At 36.2% G+C, this 12,588-nt stretch overlaps 1 protein-coding gene across 1 annotated transcript in view; it reads left to right on the top strand.

Moving 5' to 3' along the window:
- Positions 1–9,423, top strand: part of LOC107838786 (sodium/hydrogen exchanger 8) — a gene marked incomplete in the record, with an annotated part of 15,874 nt that extends 6,451 nt beyond the window's left edge. The window contains 14 exon segments of the mRNA XM_047394278.1: positions 303–347; positions 1,941–1,996; positions 2,241–2,425; positions 2,538–2,585; positions 2,698–2,805; positions 3,018–3,249; positions 3,826–4,128; positions 4,924–5,021; positions 5,173–5,304; positions 5,413–5,631; positions 6,014–6,220; positions 6,978–7,245; positions 7,660–7,964; positions 8,714–9,423. Coding sequence (XP_047250234.1) covers positions 303–347; positions 1,941–1,996; positions 2,241–2,425; positions 2,538–2,585; positions 2,698–2,805; positions 3,018–3,249; positions 3,826–4,128; positions 4,924–5,021; positions 5,173–5,304; positions 5,413–5,631; positions 6,014–6,220; positions 6,978–7,245; positions 7,660–7,964; positions 8,714–9,079 — 2,572 coding nt within the window.
- Between the last annotated feature and the right edge of the window lie 3,165 nt (positions 9,424–12,588).

The following is a 12,588-nucleotide window of genomic DNA, read 5'->3' as shown; positions in this document are numbered from 1 at the left end:
GAATATCGACTTATTTTTCTCATCTCGTTTTGAGTTGAGCACTTCATTGCTTCAGAAAATTTTTGTACAACAACCATTTAGAGTATCTAATATGGAATTGGGTAACTTTATCTACAACATTGTATTATATATCTGGTGTAAGATTTGTCTTACCTTCCGACATCACTATCCGCATGATTGAACGTCTTAAGATGTAGCATGACATGTTTCTTTTATTTGTGTGAAATAGGTTTCGAGCGTATTATATGCTGTTTAAAACAACTTGATTTTGGCTTTTAATACAAATTTCACCTTTGTTTCAGGGAAATGGTTTCGTATATTGCAAATACATTAATTTTTATCTTAAGGTAAGTATGTATTTAGCTTTCGTATCAACTCTGTTGATTTAGTCGTTATTAACAATAGATGTTAGTACTACTACTTTCGGAGGTCCTTTAATGGCTATGTTGCTTAGAAGAATTTCGGCTGTCAGCGCTGAATGTTTCTTCGTTCTAAATCTTCTTTTGAAAAGGTAAAAAATTATACTAATCAAAAGGCCAAAATTGGTTGTATACGAGAAGTATACCAAAATGTAAAGAACCTACAAAACGATATGGTTCTCTACAAAAAAAACAAAACCAATCCTCTATACATCTCACATCTAAGGGCCATTGTAACCAAACTCCACCCAATAGCCCAAAACGAGTCCGGAATCCTCGAGACCCAAACCAAAGGTCTCCCTAGCCTAAGATCAATGTTCCGGAGCTGATGAAACTGCCGAAATTGGCATACGATGATCCACATCAAAGTCAAAGGAACAACATTCCATGCACTGCTCTTTGCCCTGTTTCTTCCAGCTTTAAACAATAGGTCCTTCGCAGACGTGAGCATCGCTCAAGATATACCAAACAAGCTAAACATATCCGACCATAGTCTCGTGGCCAGGCTGCAATGTAGTAAAAGATAATCTACCTCCTCGACTGCCTCTTTGCATTGGTAGAACCAGTTAATGCACACAACTTTTCTTTTCCTAAAGTTTTCAGTCGTCAAGATCACCCCTCTAACATTTTCCTCGGCACCTTAGGAATCCAAATAGATTTTACAGGAAAAAACTGTTCCGCGCTCACCAATTCTTCATTCTAAATTAAATTTTACAAAAGCGATTACCCAATTTACCTTTAACTAATTTTGTTATAGGACGTGGTGTCTGGTCCAGCTAGCATGCACCTCTATCATTCCACCAAGTATCTGCTACCTTCCACCATCACAGGACGGGGTAACTCTGCTAACTTAGGCTAGGCAGAAGGGAAGAAATCACCTAGTCTTTGAACCTCATGGTTCTCCTCTCATTTCATTGACCATATAGGCGATATCCTCCCTTTTTTAATCTAGTAAACATGTTGACAATGTAATATTAAGTAAACCCTCTCTTCTGAGGGTTGCTAAGGGGTGTTATCATACATTATCTTCCTTTGGTGACGGACTTGTTTCTAGCAAGGAGCCAGTTATATGTTGGAAGAGCCAAGAAGCTATGCATATCTTTTGGTGCGGTTTAATGGAAAGGAATAGAGTGGCGTTTCAGTATGATCAAATGTGATTGCTTAAGTACGTTCTTTTGCTTGCTTAATGTGTCTCGAGTCAGGGAAAACTGTGAGGCCACGGATGATGTTTCGAGGTTTAGCACTGTTCCTTTTGTAAGTTAGTTTGTGTAGCACTAGGGACGGGGGAGGCACTCCCTTGGTGTCACTGTTTGGGGACTTCCATCTTTAACCATCAGAAAGATCAAAAGTACCGTTGAGTAGAATTATATTTTGATGGAAGTTATTTTAGGCGCTCGTGTACATTAAAAACTCAGTTGGCTATAGTATTTATCGGAGTAGAACTGATACTCTTTCTTATGAATTTATCCCGTGAAACCGAAAACCTAGTTGCTCATTCTCATTTCGTATCTTGTTCTGCAGTGGAGTCGTCATAGCTGAAGGAATTCTTGGTGGTGACGATATTTTGAAAATCTACGGTACTTCTGCTAAAATGACATTTGACTTAAGAAGACGGAAGTCTTCATATCTATTTTTTGTATTTTATTGTGTTACGTTTAATATATATTTATTTTCTGTAGATTTTGCCTGCAACTTATGTTTTCAAAATGAACTTGGTATTGATAGTTTCTGTTCTATTTCGTGTCATAGTCTTTTACACTCAAGCAAACTCGCATTCTAGTCAAACTACATCTTTGTTTAATGCTTTTTAATGCGTTTCAGATAATTCGTGGGGCTACCTCATCCTTCTTTATGTGCTTATCATTGTCTCACGAGCCGTTGTAGTTGGTGTATTGTATCCATTTTTACGATACTTTGGCTATGGTTTGGACTGGAAAGAAGCTTTTATTCTTGTATGGGGTGGCCTTCGAGGTGCTGTAGCGTTGTCTCTTTCATTGTCAGTCAAGGTAACTATGTGCAGATGCTCTCTCCAAGCGTTCTCGTTCCTTAAGTTTTGCAAAAAATTCTTACCTAAGTGTGCCGCTGTTTCTAAAACTATTCCGTCTTGGCTTTTTTCAGCGTTCCAGTGATGGCTCTCAATACATCAGTTCTGATACTGGAACTCTGGTAAGTAAAAAAAGTAATGAGTTAATCGGAAATCCGACAAATTTGAAGTCTTCTACATTTAATTATCTTTTTGCTATATCTTTCTAGCCTTACAGGCCTTCGTCTCTTGCAGTTCGTTTTCTTGACTGGCGGGGTTGTATTTTTGACGCTCATCATCAATGGCTCAACCACACAGTTTGCCTTACATTTTCTGGGAATGGATAAGCTATCGGCAGCAAAGGTAGATATGACGTGGTACTATTTTGTCCTTGTTGGAGCCTAGGAGGTGGAAAAATGGGTTTTGATTTCTTTATGGAGTGTTATCAGAGTAAATGGTCTACGTAGACACTATTAGATCCAACCCATCTATCAGCTACGTAAAATGGGTGACAAATGGGATGATTAATCTTCATCTATAGATTCTTTTTATAATTTAGTTTTATCTCGTTGCAGAAGCGCATATTGAACTACACAAAACATGAGATGTTGAATAAAGCGCTGGAAGCATTTGGTGATCTTGGAGATGACGAGGAACTAGGACCCGCTGACTGGCCAACTGTTAAAAGATATATTACTAGCCTAAATGACGTGGGGGGTGAACCAGTGCATCCTCATACTTCATCTGAAAACGGTGATAATGTGGACCATATGCATTTAAAAGATATTCGGGTCCGCCTGCTAAATGGTGAGAATGTTACATCTCAGTTTTGGGGAAAGTACATCTTGTTTGTGATTTGTTCTGTATCTTTTGGGTTGTTTGCCTCGATAATTGTGTGCTTTGCAGCCTGGTCACTCATCTCCTCAGGAATGTCAACATCCTCCGATAGTTGTTTGAAAAGCTATTCGCTCTGCTCGAAAATGCTAGTGTTCAATTTAGATTGTTGCTTTGAAAAATGTTAAAATAGATATTTCAATCTTGTAACGTGTTCCTGATATTTCAGCAAACCTAACGACCAAGTAAATGCGCATATTTGGTCGAGTGCTGATAGATAGATCAGCTTCACTGCTCTTGCTAAACTTCTAAATAACTGTGATAGTTTACCACATGGTAAAAGAGACTGACTGAGATTATATAGTGATTGACGTAACCATCTCTGCCCTTTCCTCGAGACAATGCTCCGTAAGCACTTCATTATGTAGATCTAATCACCACGACTCTGGTACCATGTGAAGAAATGTTATATTATATGTTAAATCGTCTTGATTTTTCGTGTGTTAACTTCTTTATATTTGATTGCTGAAAGAGAAATTATGTTTCCAGGTGTTCAAGCGGCGTACTGGGAAATGCTCAATGAAGGCAGGATCCCGCAAACTATAGCAAATCTTCTAATGCTATCCGTGGAGGAAGCAATTGACGTAGTATCTCATGAGCCCCTATGTGATTGGAAGGGTTTAAGATCTTATGTTCATATCCCAAATTATTACAAGTTTCTTCAAACAAGTTTTGTCCCCCGAAAGCTTGTTACATATTTCAGTGTCGAGCGATTAGAGTCTGCATGCTATATCTGTGCTGGATTTCTCCGGGCGCATAGAACTGCACGACAGCAACTAAATGAATTCATCGGTAAGTAACTAGTAATGATTTCGATATAGCATCTTATTGGCACATTCATTTTCAACGTGTTATGACTCTTTTTAATTATGCTCGACTTTCCCTACTCATCTTCAGTTAGACCAATTCTTTCCAAAGGTTGAGCGCCATCATCTTGAGTAGTCTAACGACATCAACTTATATGTTGGCTTTTCTACTTTTATTTTTAGTCGATGAAGACTTCTGATTAGGTCTTTTATATGAGATTTCTCAATTGTTCAGTTTACTCTATAAACAATGATCAAAGAATTACGGAAACAGCCTCTCTACTTCTTTGGAGGTAGCGGTATGGACTGCGTACATTCTACCCTCCCCAGACCCCACTTTATGGGAATACACTGGGTTTGTTGTTGTTGTTGTTGTTGTACTTCTTTAGATTGTCACCACCTGCAATTGTGTTGACATGGAACTATTGCATTCAAGTAACATATTCTTCTATACTTTAAGGTGAGTTATGGTCTATACGTCATTATTTTGGTGACGATAGTACTAAGAAATGTTGAAAACTATAGATCTTTGGCAAGATGGGAATGAAAAAGGTTCCAAAGTCAGGTGGCATCCTGAAGTTTGTCGTCGTGCTGTTACACATTGGGTTAAACAGCTACTATTCTTTAAAAAAAACTTTCGTGGCTTGATGCTTTTATATCTCTTTATGACAAAGCTTTCTCAGCAAGCGGAATCCTTACAAACGAGAGAAAAGATAAAGAAAATAAAAGAATGATATGTATCGGAGTTGGAAGTTTCTTATGCAAGCAATTATGACTTCAGGTGAGAGTGAAATTGCTTCTCTTGTTATCAAGGAAAGTGAAGAAGAAGGAGAGGACGCACGGAAGTTTCTGGAAGAAGTTCGTGTCTCGTTTCCGCAGGTATACAAAGACAAATCTCTCTCAATGATCTCAAGTATCTCCTGTTAGACTCGAAACATGTTGAGTAAAAATGCAGCTGTCTGGTTCGTGTTGACAGTGTACTGTCTACTTCTTGAGTAATTTACTTGTTCTAAACGGAGTACATATTCAGGTTCTCCGAGTTGTGAAAACCAGACAAGTTACTTATGCGGTGTTGAATCACTTGATTGATTATGTTCATAATCTCGAGAAGATTGGTATATTGGAGGAAAAAGAGATGACGCATCTTCACGATGCTGTTCAGGTGAGCATTTCCTTCTAATCGTCTAGTCCAGTTTCATTGCTTTTGTGTTATGTGATTACATCTGATTTCATAGTTGATACATTTTTTTTTTTTATGTATTTTGTGCAGACCGATTTGAAAAGGCTTGTAAGGAATCCACCTCTGGTTAAATTTCCAAAAGTTCGTGATTTGATTAGTTCCAATCCTTTGTTGGGAGCCCTACCGCCTTCGGTGCGTGAGACACTAATCGGTTCAACAAAGGAGATAATGAAGTTACGTGGTGCGACCCTCTACGAAGATGGATCAAGGGCAACTAAAGTTTGGCTAATTTCAAATGGTGTAGTGAAGGTAACTAGTGTAATAGTCGTTACAATAATAATCTTGGCACGATACATGAACAAACACTCGAACTTGGCTTCAACTAGCAAGTAAACACGCTAATTTTGAGAACGCACATCTACACACCTCCACTAACACTCCTACTCGTTGCACTGTGTCTCGTGGACACCCGATGCCGACGTGACACATAAATTTGGGGGGTTCTGGATGATGATTTTGTAAGTTGGAGCGTTCAACCGACACAATGGGGACGAATTGAGGTGGCTAGACGTGTACTCTCAAAGGTGGAGTGCTTACTTGTCACCTAGTGTGAGTGTTTGTTTATGTATTATGCGAAATAATTTTTTAGCCAAAAACATCTTTCTGAAAAATATGATATCCTGTTTGATAGTGGTCGAGTAAGAGTGCGAGTAATACGCATCTACTGCATCCAACGTTTTCGCACGGGAGTACACTAGGTTTATATGAAGTGCTTGTGGGAAAGCCTTACATCTGTGACATTATAACGGACTCCGTGGCACTGTGCCTTTCTGTCGACAGTGAGAGGATATTTACCGCTCTCCAATCTGATCCAGCTATAGAAGATTTCTTTTGGCAGGTATGTTGAATGATTATCGTTTATAACTTAACGCATCTTTCTCTTTTTTTGTTTACTTCATTTGAAAACGACACATGAACGTTAATATTCCAAATATTTTCTGCGAAACCTATTACCAAACAGATTAAAGTTGTTGCCAAGTGACCAGGAGGTCACGGGTTCAAGCATTGGAAACAGCCTCCAGCAGAAATGCGAGGTAAGGCTGCATACGATAGACCCTTGTGGTCGGGCCCTTCTCCGGACCCTGCGCACAACGGGAGCTTTAGTGCACCGAGCTGACTTTTTTAACTCCATCTTCAACTTCAACTCCATAAATTCCAAATAAAGTGAAAAATATTTGGAATATATGGACAAACGTCTGTTGACATTCTTATCACTACGCATGGTTCTTCCGCTATTCTTTTAATATTGAAGAAACATAAGAACTCGAGTACATTTCGACAAGCAAGGATTTAATCATACTAAGGTACCTGGTACCTGTTGTTGGTGGGAGGTGGCAGGTATCCCGTGGAATTAGTCGAGGCGCACAAGATGGTCCGGACACCACGGTTCCATGACATTTAGTCGCTATAAAAGCATGTCAGTAAGGGTAAAATAAGAAATTTAACGTTAAATTGTTTCATAATATATGAAAATGTCATCCTATTTGGAACAAACAAATAAGGTAAGAGTGCCGCATGAAATGGAACAGAAGGAGCGACTAGAATTTAGGTCTTTTTGAAGCAGTGAATCATGCAGGTTTTCTTGATATCTGCAGGAAAGCGCACTTGTTCTTGCGAAAGTCTTGCTTCCTCAAACGTTTGAAAAGACGACAATGCAAGATATGAGAGCTCTCGTTGCAGAAAGATCGACTACGAGCGTATACATAAGAGGGGAAAGTTTTGAATTACCTCACCATTCCATCGGTTTTCTGTTGGAGGGATTCGTTAACGCTCATGGTTCACATGAAGGTCTTCTTTCAGCGCCTGCACCTTTACTGCCTTCGTCATGGGAACAACAAAGCTTCCACAACACAGAGACATCAGGTTACTTCTTACCTTAATCATGGTTATACTCAACATTATCAAAAGCGAAAAACACAAAAAAGCTCAAAGTCTGTTGGGGCGTTAAGCTAAAATAAAGCGAGGGGTTCAACGAAAAAGGGCGCAAATGGAGAAAAAATACATATATATGGGTTTAAGCGCGACTTTGACAACACTGGTTATACTTACCTCCCATGTGGACTTTGGTTATAAACTTACATGCCTGTTAAAAACAACTTTTTTGTGGTACTTTGACGAGTTGATTCTCTCTTAAGGTTGGCATATATGCGATAAATATATTTTGCTTCGGAAATTGATAGTACTTGCAACTTAAGTTATTTGCATAAATCCTCTCCGATTCATAGCCTCATCTCAGAATATTCTGATTAATTTGTATTTTTTTTGGCTCAAAATTAGGTGTCAATGCGGCTAGTTTTTCGCATCAACCTTCTAGGTATCAAGTTGAGACAAGGGCAAGGGTGATTATATTTGATGTTGCGGGATTTCAAACAGGCAGGGGTCTCCCGAGAAGATCGTCTTCGTTATTATCACACTCAATGGATCATGCCTCGAGATCATTTAGTAGAGAACTTGGTGGTTTAATGAGCTGGCCAGAAAATACTTACAAGGCTATGCAACGTAGACACGATGGGGAACAGGCTGGTCAACAGGAAACCAATATGTTTACCCGCGCAATGCAGCTAAACATCTTCGGCAGCATGGTTAGTAGTAACTTCATTTATCGTACGAATGTCTTTGGATATGATCTTAAATACCATTTTGCAATGTAGTCTTTCACCAAACGTCAGCGTTGAAGCAAGGGCCTACAACAGAGTTTACTTAAATGTTAGGCTTTGGGGAATGTAGCAACTGCTCAAAACAGCGTGTAATTAGGCCAGAATGCTATTTACTGTTTGACGAAGCATTCCATGTCCGTATACTTTTTGGTTTTGGAACTGTCAAATTTGTGTTTAATAGATACGTTTTTGAGTTTGACAACATAAAAATGAAGTGTTCAATAGGTCGGATCTACAAATTGGGAAGTGTCAAAGTGAAAACTCGTGCCAAGTTTAAGGGATCGTCTAATATATCTCCTACTCCCTCACCTCTAGCCCATCCCCTCCACCCGGCCCTTCCCGGCCCCTCGGGGTTGCAACCAGCAATATGGGCTTGAAGAGAGGCTTCTTGTCTTATTCATCGCTGAGTTGCATGCAGATTTGCCCTGTTATTATCTGTCATTTCTTGTACTTCTGTTATTTCTTTTTCTGGACTGCATTGAGCCGAGGGTCTAACGAAAACGTCCTCTCTACCTCTGTGATACGAGTAAGCTCAACGTACACTCGATCCACTCTGGCGTTCCTAGACCTAACTTTATAGGATTACATTGGGTAATTGTTGTTGACTTGCATTCAGATGAAATCATCAGTTTTCGATATTGGCTTCTAAGATTACTTGCTCTTTTTTTTTTTAGATAAGCAACACAAGAAGACGTCCGAGAAGTTTTCCTGGAATTGGTGCAGTTAAAACCTCTCACAGCCAGGGTTATCAAAAACTGACCTCTCACAGTCAGTCATATCCAGGAGTTCGATCAGATCGGGCACAGACACTTGTTTCTGTGAGGTCCGAGGGATCTACCACATTACGACAGAAGGGTCAAGTGCAAGGAGATCAGAATAAAGATATTAGTATACATCTTCCGAGCGCACCAACGGAAGAAACTCACGCGATAGAGGACTCGAGCGATGATTCTGGTGGCGAGGACGAGCATCTCATAAGAATTGATTCGGGAAGACCAAGCTTTCCACAATGGATCACAGAGGAAGATAAAGCATCATAAGGCAAGCATTCTGTAATTTTGTGCAAGCAAGGATTTCTTCCTCTCGTAGAGGCAGGCCGGACACAATGTAATCCGAGCCTTTCCGCGATGTGATTATGAATACTACTAAGAGCGTTGTTTCGTGTATCCTTCCTCTGGTCTAGGATAGTACCGTTCGGAGTGAGGCCGGACACATTGTAATCTGAGCCTTTCTACTATGTGATTATGAATACTACTGAGAGCATTGTTTCGTGTATCCTTCCTCTGGTCTAGTGTAGTATGCTGTCGGAGTGAGGCCGGACACAAGTAATCCGAACCTTTTCACTATGTGATTATGAATACTAATGAGAGCGTTGTTTCGTGTATCCTTCCGCTGGTCTAGGATAGTATGCTCTCGGAGTGAGACCGGACACAAGGTACGTAATCTGAGCCTTTCCACTATGTGATTATGAATACTATTGCGAGCATTGTTTCCTGTATCCTTCCTCTGGACTATTATAGTACGCTGTCGGAGTGAGACCGGAGACAAGGTAATCCGAGCCTTTCCACTATGTGATTATGAATACTACTGAGAATGAACCCCCTACGGCTAGTTCGTACGCCCACTTCTTTCGATTTTGAACCCCCTTAGTGAAAATTCTGGATCCGCCACAGATTGTGACTACCTACAATTGTGTTGAAGCTGAAATATTGCATTCAAGATATTCTTCTATATCGTAAGGATGGTATGGTCCCTCATAATTCTCTCTTATTCCAAAATTATCCTTGTGTAGCCCCAAAATAGCTTTTAATACTTAATGCTTGTATTAATTGAATATTTTTACTTTTTGTATTTATGGCGACCTTAACTCTAGCTATATTAATACTTCTTTTGTATGAAACTTCTAATTTATGAAATATGAATTTTCATATACTAGTTTAGGTGTACGTGCCTTGCGCGTGTATCTCACTTTAATGAGTTCAAATATTGCACTAAACAGGATATTTTCTTAAATAATAAAGATGAATATAATAATTAAATTTAATATCTTTTGAGTATGTAAAGATGGAGAATTTATTTATTAAACCTAATTTTTATCAAAAATATTTTTAAAAGTCGATCGACATTCATCTACCATCTGTAAATTGCAACAAAACAAGTCAATAGTAGAGACATCAAAATAATACAATTAAATCTAATTTTTCCGCATAAAAAATTTCTCAAAATCGTCTGACACTCGTCTACCACCTATAAATAATAACAAAATAAGATGATCATAGAGATATCAAAATAATACAAGTAAATCTAACCTTTACATAAAAAAAAAAAAAACTCAAAGCCGACCAACATTTATCAATCACCTATAAATTGCAACAAAATACTACGATAAAAGTAATATCAAAACAATACAATTAAACTTAAATTTTACACAAAAATTTCTTAAAACTGATCGAGATTCACCTACGAACTCTAAAATATCACAAAATAACAAAATAATAGAGATAATACGGTAATACAATTAAACTTAATTTTTACCTAAAAAAAAATTCAAAGCCGATCGTCTGACACTCATCTACCGCTTGTAAATAATAACAAAATAAGACGATAATAGAGATATCAAAATAATACAAGTAAATCTAACTTTTACATCAAAAAAAAAAAACTCAAAGTCGACCAACATTTATCTATCACCTGTAAACTGCAACAAAATAATACGATAAAAGTGATATCAAAACAATACAATTAAACTTAAATTTTACACACAAAAATATCTCAAAATCGATCAAGATTCATCTACGGACTCTAAACTACCACAAAATAACAAAATAATAGAAATATTACGATAATACAATTAAACCTAACTTTTACCTAAAAAAAAAATTCAAAGCCGATCCACATTCATCTAGTATATATAAATTAAAATAAAACAACAATAATAAAGATATCAAAACAATATAATTAAACCTAACCTTTACACAACAAATTTTTCAAATCCAATCGGCATTTATCTACGACCTGTAAACTATAAAAAAAAAATATAATAGTGATCACAAAGCTTCGATTTTGATCCAACTAATTCTTGTCTGAGCGAAGAAGATGAGGGTTAGAAAATCAAACATCAACCAATCTAGACATGCAATCGAATCAAGTTAGATGAGTTCTCTAATTTAATGTATAGATTTTATTTTAATATTGGTAGGTTTTTGTCCCCATAATTAATATTGAACCACTCTTTCTATATTTAAGAGATTTTTTAATAGGAAAAAAGCCTCAATTTCACGTGAAGAAACAGAGACATTAATTGGTAACTATACATATAGCCTTTATTAAAAAAAAAAAAAAAGAGTTTACTTTAAGCATTGTTCCTTATGTTATTTTCATTTTTTCTTATAGTGTTTTCACCTTTTTTTCCTTTTCAAAAATATATTTTAAACAATTCACTTTAGCACAGAAACAAAAAAAAAAAAGAGTACAAGTGATCAAGAAATCTCCTCCAAAATTATTAGTTTGTCTCCTTTTTGATTTTGGAAACGTGATTTTTTTCAAAATATAATTAATGTTTTTTGATTTATGAATCGTCTACTATATTTTAGGAGCCCCATATATTTTAGGAAGTCTAGTAGAAAGGAAAATATTAATTAATTCTCCTACCATATATTTTAGGAAGTCTATTTAAGGTAATAAATAATAAATTAAAAAATAGTGAAAAGACAGTTTTATCTAAAGAAGAATATTTTAATGAAGGGAAAAAGTTCAAATCATTTCTCCAAGGGTCTTCACATTTTTAATTTATTATAAATTATTGATATAGATATAGATTATTTTCCTTCTTTAATAGATTCTTTTAAATTTGAACAATTATTATTGTACAACATATAAATTTCTCTAATAAAAAAAATAATTCATCAACCAAAATATATGGAGAATATTCATTCAAGATACACTGCTTCATGGACGATTAGTGAATGATCCATCTATATTTCACAACACAACATTCATATCCGCTAATATTTTAATAGTGATGATCATTATTCAATCAACGAGTAATATGTTTTCTAATTAAAAGTCTTTTTATCAAACAAATAGTATCATTTGTGATAAACTATTTATCTATTAATGTAATTATAATGATTAGTAACATATATATTTTGCTTAATGATTTAAATTTTTTTAACCAAAAAAAGTTTTTTAGCGCACAAATTAATATTCATTCATTAAAATATTATATATATATATATATATATATTAAAATATATATTAATTTTAATTTGAATCATTTTAGAAATAAAAATTAATAATAATCAACTCTATATATTGTTAACAACTTTAAGGGTATTTCAAATATTTTAATTAAAAAAGTGCTTAAAGCACTTGTTTACCAAACAACATCAATAACTTTTTTTTCAATTTCAATACTTTTATCCAAATACTGCTTATTTTTAAAATAAATTCAACACTTTTAAAGAACTTTTTTTCAGCCAATTTTTGTCTTTATATCTTTAGTACTAATAAGTGATAAAAGGTTACACATTGGGTTAAACCGCTACTT

This window comes from Capsicum annuum, chromosome 8 (assembly GCF_002878395.1).
Source record: "Capsicum annuum cultivar UCD-10X-F1 chromosome 8, UCD10Xv1.1, whole genome shotgun sequence".
In the NCBI taxonomy this organism is placed as follows: domain Eukaryota; kingdom Viridiplantae; phylum Streptophyta; class Magnoliopsida; order Solanales; family Solanaceae; genus Capsicum; species Capsicum annuum.
This window is presented reverse-complemented; position numbering and strand designations above follow the sequence as displayed.